Genomic DNA, 24,258 nt, shown 5'->3' with positions numbered 1-24,258 from the left:
ACCCGACCAGGCACCTCCAGCTCAGAAATGCACATGAGAATGCCCAGGGGGCCAGAAGAGGTCTGTGGGCCGTGCCCACTGATTGGCAAGGGATATAAACAGAGATCAAATATTAGCTGTATTGCTCTCTCTGAAATAAAAGTCAGAGGGGAGTGACCTCCTTGGTTAAGCTGTGCTTCACAAGGACCCACTCTGTTCTCACAAAAAGAAACAGGAGAGGGATGCTTGTGCTTAGCTCTCAATAAAAGGTCTACACCCATGTTCCTAGCATCTTTGGGAAGTCTGGGGCTGAAAACATTCCAAATAACTTAAAGCTTAGATATTTTAGAAAAAAACCAAATTACTAGAAGAAGGAAGACTTCATTCATAGAGTCTTTTGTATTGATTATTTATCAGTATCCTTTACTTTTATTTAATATATGATGTGTGCTAAAGAATTGACGCCCTGCTGGCTACAATGAAGCCAGTCATCTACTATTTTAATAGTATAATGGTTCACTCCTTAAAACCATCTTCTGTGAATGAATTTATAGTTAGTATCATTAGTGCAGTCAATAAAGCTTTGTTGATAATCCAGAAGATGTATGGCAAACCCAGATATCTGAAGTGGACCCTGTGTAAGACCATGAATTAGATTCTTATTGTTTACCATGTGGCCCTATTACACATACAACCCAAGTGATTCGATTTTAAATTTGTTCAAAGACTTTATAAACGTCCGGAGTACATAATATATACAATAAGATAAAACTGCTAAGCAGAAGTCATAGTTGTACCTTTCATGACAGTATGGGTTTCTGACTCATGGACTTAGAACCCTAAAAAGTTTAGGAACTTTTTTTTTTTTTTTCTGAAGAGTTCATCAGCTGCCTCCCCAGTTAGTGCCATCAGATGTCCAGCAAGGTCATCCTGTTCACTGTGATCTAAATGGCTCGACTACTGACACACTAACCCGATTACAGATTTCCTTGTTCTAAGTCACATCAGTCATCCTAAGACTGGGCCCTACGAGCCTGTGAGAACTAACCCCTACCCACATACCACTAAAATAATATAAGCAGCAGCTCAGAAGGAAACGCAGCCAAGTAGAATGACTCGGACTTCAAAGGGGACTGATAATGTGAGAAAGACAACGAAGTTTAAGAGATTTTTGCCAGCTATTGGCATCCCAGTGACTTCACGCAGGGAGATAAGCCTGCTCTCCCCACCCTGTTAGCGAGAAGAATGAGCGAGTTGTCGGGGACCCGCATGTTTGATATAAACCCAATGCCCTATACGGGAAGTGTCTGGCTGTCGCTTGCCTTTCTAAGGACACAGAATCTGTTTCTTCTGCTTATCAGAGGGGACGGATTCTCCATCTTTACTAAAAGTTCTGGTCAAAGCGATTTGGAAACTGAAAACAGGTTCCTGTTAGACACAGCATGAGCCTGACCATTGAAAAGTGAAAAAAAAACCCAACAACCCTCAAAACTGAGGCAAAAAGCTCACCTATGACTTTGAAAGATTTCTTTGGATAAGAATGAGAATTCTGTTCAACAATTTATCCTATGAAAATAGGGACCTAACCACAGACATACAAGTTTGGGAATTACACATAAGTGAAATTTGGCTCTGTGTAAGGAGAGCTGATTTCATGCCATCTGCCCTGCAACGTGCTATGCTGCCTGGAGAGATGGTGAGCGCCCTGTCAAAGCTGAGTGACTTCTTGATGGGGAAAAAAGAGAGAACCACAATGTCGGTGGCTGACAAAACTCACGCACCTCAGCATCTGCTGACAGGCTGGTGGTGGGGGTGGTGATGCGGGGGATGAGGGTGATGATGGGGGGGTGATGTGGGTACTAACATTGGTGTGATGAGGATGAAGATGAGGATGAGGATGGTGATGATGGTGATGGTGGTGAGGATGGTAATGGTGGTGATGGTGATGATGGTGGTGATGGTGATGATGGTGATGATGGTGGTGATGGTGATGATGGTGATGGTGATGATGATTATGGTGATGGTGGTGATAGTGGTGATGTTGGTGGTGATGTTGATGGTGGTGATGGTGGTGATGATGGTGATGGTGATGGTGGTGATAATAGTGATGGTGATGGTGGTGATGGTGGTGGTGATGGTGATGGTGATGGTGGTGCTAGTGATGGTGCTGGTGATGGTGGAGGTGATGGTGATGATGATGGTGGTGATGGTGATGGGGGTGAGTGTGGTGATGGTGGTGATGGTGATCGTGATGGTGGTGGTGGTGGTGATGATGATGGTGGTGATGGTGATGATGATGGTGGTGGTGGTGATGTTGATGGTGGTGATGGTGGTGATGGTGATGGTGATGGTGGTGATGGTGATGGTGGTGGTGATGGTGATGGTGATGGTGGAGGTGATGGTGGAGGTGATGGTGATGACGGTGGTGATGGTGATGATGGTGAGTGTGGTGATGGTGGTGATAGTGGTGGTGATGATGGTGGTGATGGTGATGATGGTGGTGCTGGTGCTGGTGATGGTGGTGGTGGTGGTGATGATGGTGATGGTGATGGTGATGCTGGTGATGGTGGTGATGGTGGTGATGGTGATGATGGTGATGATAGTAGTGATGGTAGTGATGGTGGTGATGGTGATGGCGGTGGTGGTGGTGATGCTGGTGATGGTGGTGATGGTGGTGATGGTGATAGTGATGATGGTGATGGTGATGATGATTACGGTGATGGTGGTGATAGTGGTGATGTTGATGGTGGTGATGGTGGTGATGATGGTGATGGTGGTGATGGTGATGGTGGTGATGGTGATAGTGATGGTGATGGTGATGGTGGTGATAGTGGTGATGGTGGTGGTGATGGTGATGGTGATGATGGTGGTGGTGATGGTGATGGTGGTGAGTGTGGTGATGATGGTGATGGTGATGATGATGGTAGTGCTGGTGCTGGTGGTGCTGGTGATAGTGCTGGTGATGGTGGTGGTGATGCTGGTGGTGGTGGTGGTGATGATGATGGTGGTGATGGTGATGATGGTGATGGTGGTGGTGGTGATGATGATGGTGGTGATGGTGGTGATGGTGGTGGTGATGGTGGTGGTGGTGATGGTGATGGTGGAGGTGATGGTGATGATGATGGTAATGGTGATAGTGATGGTGGTGAGTGTGGTGATTGATGGTGATGGTGATGATGGTGATGGTGGTGGTGGTGGTGGTGGTGGTGATGGTGGTGATGGTAGTGGTGGTTATGGTGGTGACAGTGGTGGTGACGGTGGTGGTGATGGTGATTGTGGTGATGGTGGTGACGGTGGTGGTGATGGTGGTTGTGATGGTGATGGTGGTGATGGTGGTGATGGTGATGATGGTGTTGATGGTGATGATGGTGGTGATGGTGATGATGGTGATGGTGGTGGTGGTGATGATGATGGTGGTGATGGTGGTGATGGTGGTGGTGATGGTGGTGGTGGTGATGGTGATGGTGGAGGTGATGGTGATGATGATGGTAATGGTGATAGTGATGGTGGTGAGTGTGGTGATTGATGGTGATGGTGATGATGGTGATGGTGGTGGTGGTGGTGGTGGTGGTGGTGATGGTGGTGATGGTAGTGGTGGTTATGGTGGTGACAGTGGTGGTGACGGTGGTGGTGATGGTGATTGTGGTGATGGTGGTGACGGTGGTGGTGATGGTGGTTGTGATGGTGATGGTGGTGATGGTGGTGATGGTGATGATGGTGTTGATGGTGATGATGGTGGTGATGGTGATGGTGGTGATGGTGGTGGTGATGGTGGTGATGGTGTTGATGGTGATGATGGTGGTGATGGTGATGGTGGTGATGGTGATGGTGATGATGATGGTAATGGTGATAGTGATGGTGGTGAGTGTGGTGATTGATGGTGATGGTGATGATGGTGATGGTGGTGGTGGTGGTGGTGGTGGTGGTGATGGTGGTGATGGTAGTGGTGGTGATGGTGGTGATAGTGGTGGTGATGGTGGTGATGGTGGTGGTAGTGATGGTGATGATGGTAATGGTGATGGTGGTGACAGTGGTGGTGACGGTGGTGGTGATGGTGATTGTGGTGATGGTGGTGACGGTGGTGGTGATGGTGGTTGTGATGGTGATGGTGGTGATGGTGGTGATGGTGATGATGGTGTTGATGGTGATGATGGTGGTGATGGTGATGGTGGTGATGGTGGTGGTGATGGTGGTGATGGTGTTGATGGTGATGATGGTGGTGATGGTGATGGTGGTGATGGTGATGGTGATGGTGATGATGATGGTAATGGTGATAGTGATGGTGGTGAGTGTGGTGATTGATGGTGATGGTGATGATGGTGATGGTGGAGGTGATGGTGATGATGATGGTGGTGATGGTGATGGTGGTGAGTGTGGTGATGGTGGTGATGGTGATGGTGATGATGGTGATGGTGATGGTGGAGGTGATGGTGATGATGATGGTGGTGATGGTGATGGTGGTGAGTGTGGTGATGGTGGTGATGGTGATCGTGATGGTGGTGGTGGTGGTGATGATGATGGTGGTGATGGTGATGGTGGTGATGGTGATGATGATGGTGGTGGTGGTGATGATGATGGTGGAGATGGTGGTGATGGTGATGGTGGTGATGGTGATGGTGATGGTGGTGATGGTGATGGTGGTGGTGATGGTGATGGTGATGGTGGAGGTGATGGTGAAGGTGATGGTGATGATGGTGGTGATGGTGACGGTAGTGAGTGTGGTGATGGTGGTGATAGTGGTGGTGATGATGGTGATGGTGGTGATGGTGATGGTGGTGCTGGTGATGGTGATGGTGGTGGTGGTGGTGATGATGGTGATGGTGATGGTGATGCTGGTGATGCTGGTGATGGTGGTGATGGTGATGATGGTGATGATGGTAGTGATGGTGGTGATGGTGATAGTGGTGATGGTGGTGATGGTGATAGTGATGATGGTGATGGTGATGATGATTACGGTGATGGTGGTGATAGTGGTGATGTTGATGGTGGTGATGATGGTGATGGTGGTGATGGTGATGGTGGTGATGGTGATAGTGATGGTGATGGTGATGGTGGTGATAGTGGTGATGGTGGTGGTGATGGTGATGGTGATGATGGTGGTGGTGATGGTGATGGTGGTGAGTGTGGTGATGATGGTGATGGTGATGATGATGGTAGTGCTGGTGCTGGTGGTGCTGGTGATAGTGCTGGTGATGGTGGTGGTGATGCTGGTGGTGGTGGTGGTGATGATGATGGTGGTGATGGTGATGGTGGTGATGGTGGTGGTGGTGGTGGTGGTGATGATGATGGTGGTGATGGTGATAGTGGTGATGGTGGTGATGGTGGTGGTGATGGTGGTGGTGGTGATGGTGATGGTGGAGGTGATGGTGGAGGTGATGGTGATGATGATGGTAATGGTGATAGTGATGGTGGTGGTGGTGGTGATGGTGGTGATGGTGGTGGTGATGGTGATGGTGATGGTGGTGATGGTGGTGATAGTGGTGGTGATGGTGGTGATGGTGGTGGTGGTGGTGGTAGTGATGGTGATGATGGTAATGGTGATGGTGATGACAGTGGTGGTGACGGTGGTGGTGATGGTGATTGTGGTGATGGTGGTGACGGTGGTGGTGATGGTGGTTTTGATGGTGATGGTGGTGATGGTGATGATGGTGTTGATGGTGATGATGGTGGTGATGGTGATGGTGGTGATGGTGGTGGTGATGGTGGTGATGGTGGTGATGGTGGTGATGGTGGTGGTGATGGTGGTGATGGAGGTGGAGGTGGAGGTAGTGGTGATGGCAACAGCGCAGATGGTGGTGGTGGCTATGGTGGGGTGGATGTAGGGGTGGAAATAGCGACAGTGATAATATAAATGGCAGCAATGACAAGGTGGCAGCCATACTGGTGGTTGTGCTGGAATGCGGAGTAAGGGGCTGGTAATACAGTCACTCCAAACGTGACAGCTCATGGCTCCATGAAGAGCTGTTAAATTTACTTAGAGTAATAAACAATTACAGGGAGTTCAAATCAAAGATAAACCATTTTTTAGTCAGCACGGCCTCTCCTGAGAAAGATGGATAACTGAAGAAGCTAATTTAGTATTTTTTTTTCTTTAAGTCATTAACAGAGTCTGCAAGGAACTTCCCTTTGCACACCGCATCCTGTAACAGTTCCAGGTTTCCCCCACTAACTTTTGAAGGCATTTCTGTAACCCCACGTGAGGACTCACTTCTGCATGGCAACCATCCTGTGCACGTGAGTAACGTCACACACTACCGTGGAGAATCCACTGGATAACACCGACACGACTACTCCCAACCCCAGTCCTATTCACTCCCTACATCCTTGCCGAAACGGTCGGACTGAGACCAGGACCATCCCTGCGGGGACTGGCAACCTCCGAGACTTGGAGAAGGGCATGATGAGGATTCTCCAAGTGATGAGGATTCTCCTCATGCCCTTGTGGGAAGAAGACAGGGGTGTGAGGTCTGTCTGAGCATCTCAGCACACTGTCCCTACCCTAGCACCCGCTTTCAGAGCACCTGTCCAAACCACGCTCACCAAAAGATCATCAGTGAACTGGGCTAAGCCCACCTTGACCTCGTCACCATGTCAGCTGCGTCAGCAATCGGGAAGGGAGCCGCAAAGGCAGCCAGCTTGATGCACAAACTCCTTTGTGCTTTGATTCATTCTAAACCTCACCTCCCCCAAGCTTCCAGGGGCCACTTGTTTGACCAGGAGGTCTCCCTGTCTCCCGTCTTTCTCTTTCCCTCTCGGGATTATTCAGAGGTGAAACCGTGGCTGTGATCATTTTTATGCTGATTCACATCAGCCTGGGCCCTACAGAAATAAGTACCTGTCCCAGTACCTGCTGGAAAACAGGGTTAAATAAGCCCTTTTGCTGGATAAAAGCGTGCGCTGCTTTGGCTCCTCGCAAACAAGCCCGGAGCGGGCTCCCGGGAGCCCCAGCCCTGCATACAGAGGAGGCTGCAGCAGGCAGCGCGGGGGAGTTGGACTTGGGAGGCAGCTCTTGGTGAAAAATGGATGCTGCTTATTCAAGTGAGCCACTGGAAGCCAGCCTGCCATGGCTTTCTCTTCCCTAAGTTAAAGCTGAATGACTTCGCATTGTTCTCGTCCTCATCGGTCCAAGAACGCCGCCTCCTTGGTGATAGAGAAGGTTATCGTCTTCAGCCAGGGATGTAACTTATCCCGCTCACCAGTTAGAACTGAAGAAGGCTGGCCTGGCTGGTGAGGCGTGCTCAGGGTGGCCACACGGGACCATGTTGTCAGCCTGGGTTTCTAGTCCTTTCATTTGGCTGCACGGCTCCTCCAAGTTGTCCCCGCTCTGCCCGGACACGAACATGGGACGCCCGGGAAACGTCTCTTACCTCTGGCTCCCCACAGTCACACTCCTCTCCTTCCTCGACATAGCCGTTCCCACACTTCTGGCCCCCGAAGGACTGCGTGAGCTCTGGCAGGTTGAAGAGGCACATCCCCACGCCCTTCTGCAGGCTGGCCTCCAGGTCCTTCCGGCTGCAGCTGCTGAACGCCACGGGGAACGGGAACCTGAGGAGAAGAGCCGGCACAGTCAGTCACCAGCGCGTGCCACGGCCTCGTCCCCCTCCTGGGGCTGCGGCTCCTGGCGCCACCTGGTGGCGGCCCCTGCCTGGGGACCGCTGCTGCTCTCAGCGAGCAAAGGCTCATACATTTAGCGTAAAATGGGGCAACTCCTGCTGCATCCTGAGACGCAGTCCCATGCAGTGCCAATGCCACCAAGAAGGAACGCTTTATCCAAAAAGAAATGAACCTCTGTAGTCTTTGCATCTACAAGTTCGGACCGAGTCATCTAGACGCGATGAACAGTTCTGCGTGAAACAACCCAGTGGAACATGAGTGCTCAGAATCTGTAGCCTGCAGTGAGAACACACACAGGTGTCCTTACTGGAAAGTGGAAAGGAGGGAAAAGTAGAAATGACCATTCTTAGCAGTTGCAGGGGGCTGTGGACACAACCCCACTGTGGGTCCGGATTGGCTGCCACTGGCCTTGGGTCCATGAAGAGCCACGCAGTGTCTTCCCCAAGCACAGCTAGAAGAGACCGGAGGTGACCAGAAACGCAGGGCCTGCTCTGCTCTCCAAATCCCAGGGATACAAAGGGATGTGGCAGTGTCGGCCAGCTTCCCGGCTAAGGTCACGTCCCCCACTCCATGGTCTGGAGGGGCTGCCCAATCCCCTTGCATGTGGGTGGGCTGTGTGACTAAATCACGACACTTGGGGTCATGAGCAGAGGGGAAGTGACATGGGTCACTTCTGGTTGGAGATAGTCCAGCAACTGCTCCTCTGTGTGCCAGCTGAGCCCAGCGTGTTCCAGTGTCCCAGGACTTAGAGGAGCCAGATGCGCACGGCACCTGATCCCGACCCACCACGCACAGCTGCGGAGCGTCATTCAGGAGGGAAACCCCCTGTTACCAACGGCAAGCCACTGAAGTTAGGGGTTTGCTTCCTCCAGCAGCGAGAGTCACCGAAAATAGAGCGTCTCACTCTGTTTTATTTTTATTTTTCCAAATGCATTTTCCCAGGTCCTGAGGCAGCAGGGATCATAAGGGACAGGATGCTAGAGACCCAGAAGGCTTCCTTACTCAGTGAGAAAGCAACGCCTGCTGACCAGCAACCCCAGCCCCCCCTCCCCAGGCAGATGGTGACAGAATGACGTCACTGGATCCCAATCACTTGGCCAAACCAACGCACACGACGTTTCCCTGAAGACGGCAGGTTCGACCCTATTCCGTGATCGAGTCTGGCTACTTTCCAAGAACATGGCCACCCTGGTAACACCGCCCTGTGTGCGCAGGACTTTCCCATCCTTCTCCCTTATTAACTCGGGGGTAGACTTCTAATCGACAAATGCATTAATAAACACAAGTCCTGCTCTCTGATACGAATGTAATAAACCCTGTGACTTAATTGTCCTGCTGCAACAAAGTTCCTTTTGAAATCTTTCTAACTTCCTTGGCAGACAGACTGAGTATTCCAGGTCCCGACATGCTGTTGAGTAGCTTCCAGCTAGGAGCTACAAGGAAAACGGTCATTTTCTCAGCGGAGAAGGGCTTTGCTTTGAAAAGACAATGGCACATTACACAAGGAATTCAGAGCTGTTTCTCTCTGAGCAAAGGAATAAGCCTCCTCAAGGCAGAGATGGGACCTGTGTCCCTGTGGGGGGAGTTCTCCTGGGACCCTGGAGCCCGGGGCAGGACAGGGGAGACTAGACGTCATCCTCACTCAATGATATGCAGAAGGCCATTGTGACAAAGTTTTATCATTGTGATAAACTCTTATCAGTTCCTTCTGGGAGGGAGCTGATTTGCAGAACACTGGGAGCAGTTATTTGGGAAGGATGCTAGGGTAAGCGGACAGCAGCAGCTGAGAGAAGGCCGATGGAAAAGTTGTATGAATGCCTTTCTTCACAAGTAGGCACAGGATGGCCGCCCATGTCCACAGCGTCCAGGCCCAGCTTGGACAAGTCCCCTCATACCACCGTCTTTTAAATAACACGTGCAGTCTGGGCTTTTGGCGGGTTGACCTTTGAGAAAAGGGACAGACGCAAGATGAAGGAGATGGGTGTCGGTCTAGGATTTACACTGCGGAGCGTTTGGGAGAGGAGATCAGAGCAGATCGCTGCTGGCACAGTGTTCGTGTGTCTGTTCTCCATGCGGTCAGACAGAAGTACAGTCAGCGCGCGATAACGGATTTGTTTCTCTTCGCTCTTTCCTGCTCAGCAGGAGGACAAATCCCAAATGCTTTAGAACACTCCCTCTCACTTAGAATCATGGATAAATAACATCCGTCCAATTTCACAGGTTTTCAGCCCCGCTGTGTGGAACTGCGTCCAGGCCCTGAGTCCTCCAGGGTCCCTGTTTTAGCAACAATGCGGTCCTGCCAGAGGCGGCGCTGGCCACTGCGCTGACGCTGAAGCAGGAGCCTCACCGGGGTGTCCACGGGCAGCACAGAGCCGGACCTCACGCCCCATGGCCTGAGTTCACCCAGGTGCCACCTGCTTTTAAAGTCAGCACAATGACAACCCCCAGCACTGCTGGCCATGGCTCGCGGCTCCCAGCACAGCACCTGCGAGTGAGGCCACTTTCCCTCCCGTCTGGGGCCTTTCTGACTCGCTCAGAGTGACCCTCGTGATGCTTCTTGAAAAAGCCAGTGACCCCTCCCCAAACTCTCCTGCCTCCTCCACGGACGGCCCTTCAGCACGTCTGCTCTAAGAACTCTCTGGATGACAGGGTGGTGGGACCAGCGGCGCTTTGTACCTGTAGAGTATCTTTGCTGACTCCATCCTTCCTCTCGTTAGGGAGGACAGGTGACATTTCACTGTGACACAGGCTCTCCCTGAACCCTACTGGGGTGTCTTGAGAATGCCCAGCTTTAGACAAAGAAGAGCAGAGACCACTGTCAGTTGTCACTCAATGTTCTGTGAATACTTATTCCCCACCTACTATGTGGCAGGCATTGTCCTAGGGAATGTCATAGGCCTTGGGGACCGGGGAACACACAAAATGTACAGAAATCCCGGCTGTCACGGAGCCGGCGCGACCGTGGGGCGGACAGACAGACACAAGACCAGGGAGTGAATGAGTGTGTTAGAAAGGGCTGAGCGTCAAGGAGGAAAAACACGCGAGGGGGAGAGGATATGCGTGTGGGGGCGGGTGGTCAGAGGAGGCCTCAGGCGGGGAGGCAGAGGCGTGTGGTCAGAGGAGGCCTCAGGCGGGGAGGCAGAGGCGTGTGGTCAGAGGAGGCCTCAGGCGGGGGAGGCAGAGGCGTGTGGACAGGTGCGCTGGCCTAGCGGGGTCTGGCCATCAGAACGGAGGCAGGCAGTTCCTTCAATGACACATACCCAGAGAGGCCACCTCTTGTGCAGAGAAGGCCCCTAAATGACCCAAGGTCATGCTGGTGGCGTGGAGACCGCCACGGCCCATTGTTAAACGGGGGAGGGCAGTCTGCCGTGCATGGACCAGGCACTGATAACGTCTGAAGTCGCTTTCAGAAGAACTCCAAACTCTTAATTCCCCCCTTTTAAAACCAAACTATTTATTTTTAGTAGTGGGGGGAGGGACAGACAGGGACAGACAGGAAGGGAGAGAGATGAGAAACATCAACTCTTAGTTGTGGCGCTTTAGTTGTTCATTGATTGCTTCTCATACATGCATTGACCAGGGGCTTAGCAGAGCCAGTGACCCCTTGCTCAAGCCAGTGACCTTGGGCTCAAGCCAGTGACCATGGGGTCATGCCTATGATCCTACGCTTAAGCTGGTGAACCTGTGCTCAAGCCGGTGACCTCAGGGTTTTGAACATTGGCCCTCAGCGTCCCAGGCCGATGCTCTATCCACCGCACCACCACTTACTCAGGCTGAAACCAAAGTGTTTTTGATTGACAAATAAGCATCCTCTCATCATCTCCCTTGTCTTGCTAAGACCCTCTAGTTGACTGACGTGTAGGAATAAGAGAGTATCTAAATATTGTATCTAACCCAGTGTCCCTCCCCCAATAAACAGAATTCCATCAGCTAAAACCATTTTGAATCTCCAGAGATGAGGAAATGTGATGGTACCACATACCAGATGCCTCTAGTCACAATACAATCCTAATCTACACATAAGCTGAACACCTTTCACATTCAAACAGCCACTGACTGCACAGGGCCTAGGGCACGATAGATGTCACTGACCATTGGCTTAAAGAGTCAAAGCCAGCTCATGGCTTTGCATGAAAATGTGCCAGTGTGCCTTGAGCAGGGCAGGGAGCCCGTTCCACAGCATGGTGTCAGGGACCTGTGGACAGGCTCTCTCAGCACAAGATGACTAAGGTTGCTATGGCTCCAGCCAGCCGCAACGTAAAAGAATGCCACCAGGAAGACACTGGGCATGGCCAAGCTCACCACCCGGGTCCCAAAGTACCAGCTCAGCCTCTGAACATCTGGCAATAGCAAAAATTAAACCGTTTGGGCAGTGTGTTCACTCCTCCATCATTTAGTCATTCATCCTCTCATTCATTCAGGTTATCTGTTGTCATCAAAGCTCTGAGGAGGGTTCCCAGGGTGATTCACATACGACCTGAGCTCTTTCCCCTGTCCCCTCGCCGGACCTTTGTCAAGGGAATTATTGGCCACGCCCATCTCCCCCCCTCCCCATTGCCTCTCCATCCATATAAATAAAATGTGGAAATATATTTACATATATAAAAATAAATACTTCAGCCCTGGCCGGTTGGCTCAGCGGTAGGGCGTTGGCCTGGCGTGCGGGTTTGATTCCTGGCCAGGGCACATAGGAGAAGCGCCCATTTGCTTCTCCACCCCCCCTTCCTCTCTGTCTCTCTCTTCCCCTCCCACAGCCAAGGCTCCATTGGAGCAAAGATGGCCCGGGCGCTGGGGATGGCTCCTTGGCCTCTGGTGCTAGAATTGCTCTGGTCGCGGCAGAGCGACGCCCCAGAGGGGCAGAGCATTGCCCCCTGGTGGGCAGAGCATCGCCCCTGGTGGGCGTGCCGGGTGGATCCCGGTCGGGCGCATGTGGAGTCTGTCTGTCTCTCCCCGTTTCCAGCTTCAGAAAACTACAAAATAAATAAATAAATAAATAAATACTTCATTCACGCTTATCCTATACATACTATAAATCTATAAAAGTATGTATAATTATAACATATACTGATATAGAAACTAGATTAAAACATAAAATTATCACTATAATTATACTTAATTGATCTATACTTATATATTTTGAATAACAATTTGTTGAGAACCTGCTTTAAGCTAGGGGATGCTTAACTTTCTCCTAGTGATACATTTTTTTTCTTGTTTTCTCCCTACCTCTAAACTATCCAGAGAGACAGGTGTTGTTATGCCTGTTTTGAGAATGAGAAGAGACTTGATTCAGACTTCCCAGTTAGGGGATGGCGGAGACTAGATCCTGTTTCCACTGCAGTTATTTAAAAGCTGCATCTTCTCCTCCCACGGATGTCAGTTCAGCACCGAATCCCCTGCCAGAGCATTGTTGGAACCTGGACGGTGACCAGTGACTGGTGATCCCCGATGGACAGACCCAAATACGAAGGACAGAGCCGTCCACCTCCCAGCACGCCTGGACCGGGGGCGCTCAGGTGGGGTCCGGCATCAGCGTCACCTGCTGACTTCCTAGACATGCTCCTGCTCAGGCCCCGCCCACACCCACTGAGCCAGAAACTCAGGGGTGGGGCCCAGCAACCTGTATTTAAATAAGCTCTCCTGATGATTTTTTTTTTAATTGAGGTAAAATTCACAGAACATATAGTTCACTATTTAAAAGCATAGTCTAGTGGCTTTTAGTACGTTCACTACAGTGTGCCACCATCAACACTGATTCCGGAACACTTTCCTGACTCCAAAACCAACTAACCCCAGAACCATTAGCAGTGGCTCCTCACTCCCCCCCCCCCCCCCCATCACTGTCAACCACACATCCGCTGTCTGTCCCCATGGACTCACTATTCTGGACCTTTCGTCTAAACGCAGTCATATGATATGCTACCTGTTGGGTCTGGCTTCTTTCGCTTAGCACGACGTGTCCCAGGTCCACCCATACTGAGGCAGGTGACAGCCCTACACTCTTTCTGTATGGCTGAATACTACCCATGGTGTGGAAGACTGCACCACCACACAGTTCATCAGCAGATGGCCCGAGTGACTTATCAAAATGAAAGCTTGGGCACAAATGGCCTAGATTAAGAACCCAAACGTTGCCAAGATAATATACGGACAAAGCCATACTTAGTTCTGTCAAAAAAAAAAAAAAAAAAAAAAGGAAATGTAATATACAGGCTCATCATTACAGCTCGACTTTCACAGACTTGCATTAGGAATGGTTGTGTTCTTCACTGCGGGTCTCTCTCCTCAGAAAAGCCCAGGGTACTGCATCCTGAAAACCTTATGTGATTTTAGGCACATGCTAAAACATCCCATGAGCATCGACCTGTCTCTCAGAGCCAAATTCAAGTTGTGAATGAAGTTTCAGATACCTTTCAGTGTTCTAGCAGGCCGAGACTAATCAGCATGTCGTGTGCAGACTGATCGACATGCCAGGAAAGGTTCCAACGGTGCACAGCGATGGTTCTCTTCTGAAGCAAATTCCTCCCTTTGCATCAAATTCCAGCGCACAGCATTTTGCCTTCCTTTGGCTCAACCTGTTCCTGTCTTATTTTATATCTTTATTCCCTGGAGTACCAAGAAGGACGTGGAACCGGACCCCAGAGTTGCTCATGATATCGGAGATCCTGTGCAGACCGTGTCAGTAGTTAAAAACACACCAAGCCTCAGTTTCCTCCGCGGCATCTGGCAAGCTTGTCCCAAAGTGCTTTTTAATATCTCTCATAAATCACCACAAATAAGTCAGGGACGGTGGCTGATGGAACTGACGTCGAGCAGTGATCAACGGGCACCAGGCGGGAAAAACTGGAGAATGACTCAGAAAAGCAGCCCTGCCTCAGGGCACTTCCCCTGGGCACCAGGACCCGCTACAGTCATTGTACCTGGGACCCAGAAAAAGATGCTGCTCTCAGCTCCAGCCCAGGCAGAGGGTTTCCCTTGGCAATCGCGCCAGGGTGACTGGCTCCTGCTTAGGTGTGGCCTCTTCTGTGACACAGGTCCTCCTTTTTCTCTAAGCTCTAACTACCGATGACACGTGGTGGGGGGGCAGACTCCCCAGGCAGAATGCAAGGTTAGACGTGAAAAGGGGAGGCAGCCACTAAGTGAATTGGGGGAAATAAAATGCCACCTAAAAATCCACTTCTCAAAAGAGGAATGCCACCTACTGCCTCTCACCCACCAGAAACACAGTCAGGGCTTAAGAGTGCAGCAGTCCCAGAGCTGCCAAGGAAAATATTCTTAGGGGTTCCTTTAACTTTGACAAAGCTGCAGTCAGAGAACGTCTTTCTTGTAAGAATCCCAGTGTGCATTTTGGCATTAGGTTCCGGGGGCAAATCCTATGGAGGCGATTTATCCACCTTGACGGAGGGAGGTGGGCGCCCCTGCCTGCGAAGGCTCTCTGGGGAGGCCCCGGGGATCGGGCAGCAGGGAAGCGGCCGTCCTGAGGCTGGGTCTGCTGGGGCTGCAGGTCCCTGTTCCCGACATTTTCTGTTACTCCGCTGCCTCGCTAATAAATGTGTGCTGGGTCCCAGAGTCCGGGTTCTCCAGCTCCATGCTTGGGGGTGACATCAGTCCCCTGTACCAACTGCGGGAAAGACATGGAAGTGACCAGACAACACGGCCTGGGCAGCTGCTGTGCTTGAAGTGGGCACAATTGTGTGGCAGGAAAAGCCATCACAGGAAACCGCTGGTGAACGGGAAAACCTCACATCTTCCAGAGCTGATAAATGGTCACACAATTAATGGATAACTGCTTTTGGAAAATACCTTGACAGCATCCTGCGTCCCCTCTGGCTTCTTTTTGCAGACTACAGTTGGGTTTGATTTCCTCCTGACCGCGGAAGGGACACACTCAGCAGCCCCGGGGGACTCCTCCGGACTTGGGCACGTGGCACGGAGGAGGCGGAGAAGAATCCAAACTGGAAGACCAAGCGCAAGCACCCCCACCTCTTCAAACTGGAGCTCAGCTTTAGAACCGAGCCTCAGTTTTCACATGCACAGAATGGGGGGATTTATTAACCACTCCCTCACACGCCGAGGACGAGGATCAGTGGACTTCATAAAGAAAGGCGAAGGTCTTCCGTTCATCTCAAAGCCCCAGAGATGCTCGTGGCCAGCCCTTCTATGAAAAGGATGTGTATTTGTTCTTCCCAGTTAGCGTTGCCTCTGTGGCTCTTGCGAATTACTGACTGCCTGCGCCTTCCACATTCTGCCGCAGGGCAACAATTCTGATAGAGTTAATTATAAACTGTAGCCCAAATGTAGCAATGGCTAAACTGTAAAACCACAAATTCAAGTCAGCTTGAGGAGGAAACGATTCAGGAGGCCAAAGGAATGATCGGGCAGTTAAATGTGATTTCTTGATTTCACGCATGCACGGCGTGAACACCGACAAAGACCCCGCTCCACTCATGGGCGCTGGGTTTCACTAACTCACCCAGAACACGAATTCGGGAGCAGACCCAACCAACCAAGCCACCGAGAAACCAGAGCAAACAAAAGCGCACTGACACGGCTATTACCTGCCACGCGGCTGTGGCGCGGTTGTTCCCGGCTCCCGGCAGCTTCTTCCAAACGCCTTTCCCCAAGCTCACGTCACCGGAGCCCCTCCGTGCCTTCTTCCGTCTCAGTTCTCCATGGCCCGAGGCCACCCGAGCTCAGGGTGGACGACGGCTACCAACAGACTGGACCTGGTCGCCACGCTCTGAGAATGCCATCTAACGACTCATCCGTGACCATTCACTCCACAACCAGTTTGAAGACTTTTTTCGAAGACCACTCCCTCCCTCCTTCACAGTTGGCAGCCAGTTCTACTTTTTTCCCTGGACCCTCAGGAGCACGAACCCCACGTCTCCACCCTTTCTTCCAGGGCGAGCTCAGGGCCACTTCCGGCAAGAGGGCGCAGGCGGTCACGCGGGGAAAGGACTTGGACGGGCCAGGCTTCCTACCAAGAATTCCAGGGCCATCTTCAGAATAATCTTCGTGTTTTTCACAAGTAATGCCCAGGAATAAAACTTGCAAAGGCATAAAATTTAGGTCTGTCCTTTAGGGATGGGGTGGGGGGTGGCACCTGTTCCCAAGGCGACTGTCGGTGGCGGCGTCCCAGCGCAGGGGCTTCGGGCTTCACCTCGCCTGCCCGTCAGCGACAGTGAGTCTATCTGTTCACAGCAGTGACTGTTCTTGAGCAAGACCCTGCCGTGGGCCAGAGTGTGGTTGGTTCTCTCGCTCACCGACGCCCCTGTGAGCCCGATGACGTCATTCCAGTCTTGCCGGTGAGGCCAGGGAAGCTCAGAGCCGTCAGGTACCTCGCCGCAGTCATGTGGTTCAAGTCAGGACAAAAAAATCAGCTCTTTGACGTGAGCAACCCCACTGTGTCTAGGGCGGTCGGGGGGCCTCCAGGGGCGGCTTCCAGGGGCGACCCCCAGAGCAGCTCTAGGCAGGACCAGGCACCAACGGCCCCAGGGCCTAGAGCTCTCTAGAGGCGGGTAAATGCGAGCCCTGGGGTTCTGAATGGGATTCTGCCCAGACGTCTTTGATGTGATGGGAAACAAGGATTTACCCACCACACCTGCAGTCAAGCACGGGCCAGACCACACACACTGAGGGAGGTTGTGAGCCCATGTGGGCTCCAGAGAGCTGTGGGCAGAGGAGACGGTCACCCTCCTAAAACAGCAGCCGCTGTGCAGGACCCCTCCAGGGCGAGACGGGAGATGGAGGCAGACCTGGGTTCGCCCACCACCCAGCCGGCAAGAACACGGCTTCCACGAAGCGTGGAACCCAGGGCGAGACCGCAGGAGGAAATCATCATAGTGTCCACACCAGGAGCGAAAAGGGACTGCATCGGGGCCAGACGCTGACCCGGTGAGCTGACCAGAGGGACGGCAGATGACAAAGGAAACCACCAGGCTGGGAGCAAGTGATTAAAAAAAGTCCTTAGGAGGACATTTCCATTGTTAATAGCAAACACCTGGGGCCCCAAACAGAGCCATGTGCTGTAGCTTATAATTCATGCTTTTAACACATCAACTCTGATCTCTGCTCTTCCTCTTGGAAACCAATTAAAGTGAGAATGTCATTTCCTAGAATTTTTAAGAAAGAAAGACACCAGCTGGGGTCTGGCCAGTTGAGAGGTGCCCAGGAGGCATCTAGACATGACCAGAGGTAGACCTCTCACTTCTGAGTGAGAGTGGCTGTTTTCTCCTGAACCCAGACCCTCGAGGACAGGGGACCAGGTGCCACACTACAGCAGCCCCAGCCCATCAGAGGGGGTGTCTGAGACGAAGTTCTCAGCTTCATTACGAGAAAAGGCTGCTGTCTCCACGAGGCCTGTCTTCCAACTTAAGCAGACGCAGAGACAATGAGAAACGGTTTGTAGTCCCTCATGACTCCGCTCTTTCCTCCTCCCCCAGGGCGGGCCGGGGCGTGGGCAGACCCGCGCAGATGGTGCCGGCTGCTGAGGCTGATTCTGCCTGTGGGCCACGGGGAAGACACTGCTGATCACATGGGACGCAGAGTGGTCAAGGCAGGTCCCGCCAAGCCGCCAGCGAGAGCAGAAGTCAGCACTGGCCCTGCTCCTGCGTCCCCGAGCTCCTGACACTGGGCTTGCCCTCACAGGAACCTGGAACTCAAGAGAGGTGCGAGGCTGCCCCTGTCCCCACGCCCCAGTGATTGAGAGCAGGAAGCCTCGCTACTCACAGACACTCAGAGGAGCCAAGGAACGGGCCAGAGGCCATGAACTGGAAGCTGTGGGCTGACATCACGCTCTGCTCCTGACCACCTGTGGGGCCCTGGCATCCTGACCCTCAGTTTGCTCACCTGCCCAACGTGGGTCACCGTATCTGCCCTGTCCTCTCCGGCCGTGGCCATCGAGCAAGAAAGGAGAAGTGGAAGTTCTTTGCAAAGCAGACAGCTCCAGGAGGTGCTGTTCTTACAACTACTTTTAGTTCTTGTATCTCTGACCCTCTCCTCCTACTTTGGTTAAATTAAGCACAAGCTTTCAGGAGAAGTCCCTTCTGGAAGGACCCTACTTTTTGGAAAGCAAATAGCCCCTGTCACTCTGATCTCCCTGGAGTTATTATTAAAAAAAGCTCAAACACCCACAATAGAGTTGGCTACCTGTTTACCAGGGGTTTCTCAGCCCTTGTTCTTTTTTACTTAAGTTTTGCTTTTCTATTCATGGTGTTGCAGGTATTTTTGCAAGCTGTTGTAAATCCACTGCAGGGTGACGGGGGTGGGGGGGATACAGGAAGTGAACATAGCGGTGGTGCAGCCGGCGCTAGACTTACTATAAAAGACAACAGGCTCGGGCCTGACCAGGCGGTGGCACAGTGGATAGAGCGTTGGACTGGGATGCAGAGGACCCAGGTTTGAGACCCCGAGGTTGCCAGCTTGAACGCGGGCTCATCTGGTTTGAGCAAAAGCCCACCAGCTTGAACCCAAGGTCGCTGGCTCCAGCAAGGGGTTACTCAGTCTGCTGAAGGCCTGTGGTCAAGGCACGTATGAGAAAGCAATCAATGAACAACTAAGGTGTTGCAACGTGCAATGAAAAACTAATGATTGATGCTTCTCATCTCTCTCTGTTCCTGTCTGTCTATCCCTCTCTCTGACCACTCTCTGTCTCTCTAAAAAAAAAAAAAAAAGACAACAGGCTTGGAATGTCCCCCAGAGCATCAGCTGTTACACACGAGGCGGAGGGATGGGCTTACTCCTCACACATCTGATGGTACTGTCATCACTATCCATCCATCCATCCATCCACCCACCCACTCATCAGCCCATCCATCCATCCATCCACCCACCCACCCATCAGCCCATCCATCCATCCATCTATCCACCTACCCATCCACCCACCCATCCACCCATGCACCTGCCCATCTATCCATCTATATCCATCCACCCGTCCATCACCCACCCATCCACCCATCCACCCACCCATCCACCCACCCACGCACCCACCCATCCACCCATGCACCTGCCCATCTATCCATCTATATCCATCCACCCGTCCATCACCCACCCATCCACCCATCCACCCACCCATGCACCCACCCATCCACCTATGCACCTGCCCATCTATCCATCTATATCCATCCACCCATCCATCACCCACCCATCCACCCATCCACCCACCCATCCACCCACCCATCCACCTATGCACCTGCCCATCTATCCATCTATATCTACCCACCCGTCCGTCACCCACCCTTCCATCCTCCCAGTACAGAAGCATGTACTGAACTCATCTGTGCACCAGGCGCTCTTGTAGTTGCTGGGGATTCAGCAGGGAACAAAATCGACAAAACTCCTGACCTAGTGGAGCTTAGGGTTGGTCCTTCTGGATACTGCCGGGTGCAGAGAGGCCCATAATTTACCCTTGACCTCCCACTGCAGCTTCTGTGCCACACGGCCGTGGCTGTGTGGGAGGGGAACGCCTGGCAGAGCTCCAGCTGTACTGTGTTCACACATGTTCTACCACAGGAAAATGCTGGATTAATGAGCAATGACAGGAAGCAATTCTCTGCTGTTGTAATATAAGTTGAAGGAGGTTTGCGAGAACTAAATGGCTTAAAAATGGGGCACCCTTCCTGCTTCCCAGAAGTCGCACAGGGATGCTGCTCTGTACTGAGACTTTAGTCCCCACATGAAGCCCAAACATGGCAACACAGTCATGGCCAATTCCATGTGGCAAACACAGCGGGAGGCTGGACTGCACAGCTGCCCAGACTCATGCTCAGCCCAGCTTCACGGATCCCAGCTGCACAGATCCCAGCTGCACAAAGTCTGGCTGCACAGAACCCAAATGCATGAAGCCCGGCTACACAAAACTTGGCTGCATGGAGCCCAGCTGCACAAAGTCTAGCTGCACAGAACCCAGATGCACGAAGCCTGGCTACACAAAATCTGGAGGCATGGAGCCCAGCTACATGGGGGTCCAGCTGCATGGGGTCCACCTTCACAGAGCCCAGCTGCATAGGGAGCCCAGCTGCATGGGGAACCCAGCTGCATGGAGCCCAGCTGCATGGGGAGCCCAGCTGCATGGAGCCCAGCTGCATGGAGCCAGCTGCATGGAGCCTGGCGGCACAGAGCTCAGCTGCATGGGGAGCCTGGTTGTATGGAGCCTGGCGGCACAGAGCTCAGCTGCACGGAGCTCAGCTGCATGGAGCCCGGCTGTATGGAGCCTGGTGGCACAGAGCTCAGCTGCACAGAGCTCAGATGCATGGGGAGCCTGGCTGTATGGAGCCTGGCGGCACAGAGCTCAGCTGCACAGAGCTCGGCTGCATGGGGGGGCCCGGCTGCATGGAGCCTGGCGGCACAGAGTTCAGCTGCATGGAGCCCAGCTGCATGGAGCCCGGCTGTATGGAGCCTGGCAGCACAGAGTTCAGCTGCATGGAGCCCAGCTGCATGGGGAGCCTGGCTGTATGGAGCCTGGCAGCACAGAGTTCAGCAGCACAGAGCTCAGATGCATGGGGGGCCCGGCTGCATGGAGCCTGGCAGCACAGAGCTCAGCTGCATGGAGCCCGGCGGCACAGAGCTCAGCTGCATGTGGACTGGTGGCACAGAATTCAGCGGCACAGAGCTCAGCTGCATGGAGCCTGGTGGCACAGAGCTCAGCTGTATGGAGCCTGGCAGCACAGAGTTCAGCGGCACAGAGCTCAGCTGCATGGAGCCCGGCGGCACAGAGCTCAGCTGCATGGAGCCCGGCGGCACAGAGCTCAGCTGCATGGAGCCCGGTGGCACAGAGCTCAGCTGTATGGAGCCTGGCAGCACAGAGTTCAGCGGCACAGAGCTCAGATGCATGGGGGGCCCGGCTGCATGGAGCCCGGCGGCACAGAGCTCAGCTGCATGGAGCCCGGCGGCACAGAGCTCAGCTGCATGGAGCCCGGCGGCACAGAGCTCAGCTGCATGGAGCTCGGCGGCACAGAGCTCAGCTGCATGGAGCCCGGCGGCACAGAGCTCAGCTGCATGGAGCCCGGCGGCACAGAGCTCAGCTGCATGGAGCCCGGCGGCACAGAGCTCCCTTGAAGCCTGTAGTTGGAAGCTGAGCACATTTTCCTCTGACCATTACCCCAGGACCAATGCCTTTCTCCTTTCCCGAGGTTTAGCGGGGCTGCAAAGTTTTATTTGAGATAAGGAATACAAAGATGGAAAGGCAGGGGTATGGCGCCTGCCAACTCAGCCTTAGGTTGGTCCGAGGGGTCCCATGTGGGTATCTCTGAAAGCGTAGGCAATTCACTGAACTTCCTGAGCCCCAGCTCCCTTATCTATAAGATGGGTATAATCATGCCCACCTGACACAGTTTACTGATGAAATAGGACATCCTGAATGCAGTTTTCTAGGGTCCAAGTCCAGTTTGCCTACGTTCACTTCCCCTAAACTGGATACTGAAGGAACAGTGGCCACGCAAACCGGTCTCCCTCGTTTGACCTGTGCTTTGTGTCCAGCCTGAAAGGGGAGGACAATTCCATCCTGCCTCTGGGGAGTGGCTTTTAGTATTCTAACTCTGCATCGGTTGCAGACAAACGCCTTTATTTTCCGGGGAGCAATGATGTGTAGTCACACGGAGCGGAACAAAAGTGTGCCCTACGTTGATACGCCCTCTTGAATGGTTGTCAAAACTCTCTCCTGACAGTTCATGTTTCCTTTATGATAATCGCAGGATGCAGCCAACCAAATTGCTCAGGTGGTATGCTGGAACCGATGCTGACCAGCACCGTTTGAATCTTATTAGACTTCCTCATTTGTAGCTGTTCCTCCTCCCCTCCTCTCCTTGGATAAAGATTTCCATTTCTTCCCCCCTACACTTGGACGAAGAAAGTAGAGATGGTCTTAAACTTTTCATTGAGAAAAAAAAAAAAATCAAATGAAGAGCTGATATGGCGAAATAAATTTCTCCAATGCCATTCTCATAAGCTCCCTTTATGACGAATGTATTTCATGATCTCAGAGAGCGCCTCCAAGTTCAGAAGGGGGTGGGCTTTAACGAAGAGTATCCCGCACTGATTTCCAAGAAAGCACATTCTACAGAGGCTTTCCAAATACACTGAATCACTCTCAATTCCCATCACATGCCAAGCTCTGGGGGATTTTTCACTGAACAGCTCCATTCATTGTAGTCCCTTGAAACACATTTTTCGGATGGAGACTTCCTCAGAAGAATTTCCAGCTTTCCCATTATGTGAGGTAGAAATCTTCTGGAGGCCCACCTAAGCCTATTCAATTCTTCAGGGATCGGTTCTGACTGGACTTGATTCCAGAATGTCTTCCCTGCCTACCGCCCCCTTCCAACCTGTGCTCCTGTTCACGATGAATTCCTCATCAATTTTTAAAAGGTATACAATGCCATCATGGTTACGTCTAAAAATGTCTCCTTCTCTCTTAGAGGCACACACTGAAGTCCATATAGATGGGCTGTGCTGATGCCCAGGAGGATGTGGTGGCCCTGCAGTGCGCCCCACGGCACCCTAAAAACGTCCATTAGAGCCCCGAGCTCCCGGTCTGTGGTCACCAGTTCCCTTGCCCATCATCTCCACAACATCAGTTCCCGGAAGTCAAGGCCCCTGCACCTGTGTCCACGCCCCCACTGTGCCTCAGGCTTTGGCGTGTGGGCACAGAGTGGACAATAGTTGTTAACGAGTGGTTTTGCTCAAAAGCATCGCTGGTTCTGGGCAGACAGGGCACACACAGTTGTTAACGCGCACCCCCATCTGTGAGGCCTCTCCAGAGCAGGGTTTGTATCCCAGCTGATCAGACCCTGGTGATTCCCTGGGCCAGCCGCCTTGTTCCCCAGCCCCCCTCCCTCTCCCCCTCTCCCCTTCCTTCCTTCCTTCCTTCCTTCCTTCCTTCCTTCCTTCCTTCCTTCCTTCCTTCCTTCCTTCCTTCCTTCCTTCCTTCCTCCCTCCCTCCCTCCCTCCCTCCCTCCCTCCCTCCCTTCTTCCATTCCTCCCTTCCTTCCTCCTACCCTCCTCTCTTTTTAAAAAAAGACAGCAAGCCCCTTAATTTGGCAAGTGACAATAGCTCAAATGCTACAGTGATCCTTTAAAAATGGGAAAAATCTCAAAAACTAAATCAGATCACACCACTGCCCCGCCTGACCCCCGGTGACTTCTCCCTGCCCCGAGGAGGACACCCTGGTCCTCTGGCACGCCTGGGCATGGCTTGCTGGCCCTTCCTGTCTCTCCAGGCCACCAGACCCGCTTCCCAGGCCCTGCCCCCCTCTGACCCAGTGCCCTCAAGCCACCGGACTCCTGTCAGCAGAGCCCTGGTTCAGCGTCCATCCTTGCCGTCCCCTCCGCTAGGGACCACATCTGTCTGGGATCTCTGCGGGCTCCCGAGGCCTCCCGTCCCTTTGGTCTTCACTTGAACATCACCTCCACACAGACGTCTCCCCCAAACCCCTGGTTCCGGTCAGGTCCCCGCCGATGTGTGTCTCCATCCTCTCTCCACTGGCTTCCTTCATAGCACCTGCTGGCTTTCCACGCTCTCTTCCCCACTAGAGCGCAAGTTCTATGGGGGCAAGAGGCGGGTCTGTCACATTCGAGGTTGCAACCCCAATCGCCATGGAAGCGCGTAGTGGGCGGCAGGAACCCCATGACCTCCAGGTTCATGCAAGAGAGGGCTCTTCTTCTCCA

General features: G+C 52.6%; 1 protein-coding gene across 1 annotated transcript in view; it reads right to left on the bottom strand.

The window, feature by feature from the left end:
- ADAM12 (ADAM metallopeptidase domain 12) overlaps positions 1 to 24,258 on the bottom strand; it is a 302,779-nt gene that overhangs the window by 39,890 nt on the left and 238,631 nt on the right. Inside the window, 1 exon segment of the mRNA XM_066355592.1 lies at positions 7,347 to 7,524. Coding sequence (XP_066211689.1) covers positions 7,347 to 7,524 — 178 coding nt within the window.

This window comes from Saccopteryx leptura, chromosome 13, assembly GCF_036850995.1.
Source record: "Saccopteryx leptura isolate mSacLep1 chromosome 13, mSacLep1_pri_phased_curated, whole genome shotgun sequence".
Taxonomy (NCBI): domain Eukaryota; kingdom Metazoa; phylum Chordata; class Mammalia; order Chiroptera; family Emballonuridae; genus Saccopteryx; species Saccopteryx leptura.
The sequence above is the reverse complement of the archived record's forward strand: the minus strand, read 5'-3'. Positions and strand labels throughout refer to the sequence as shown.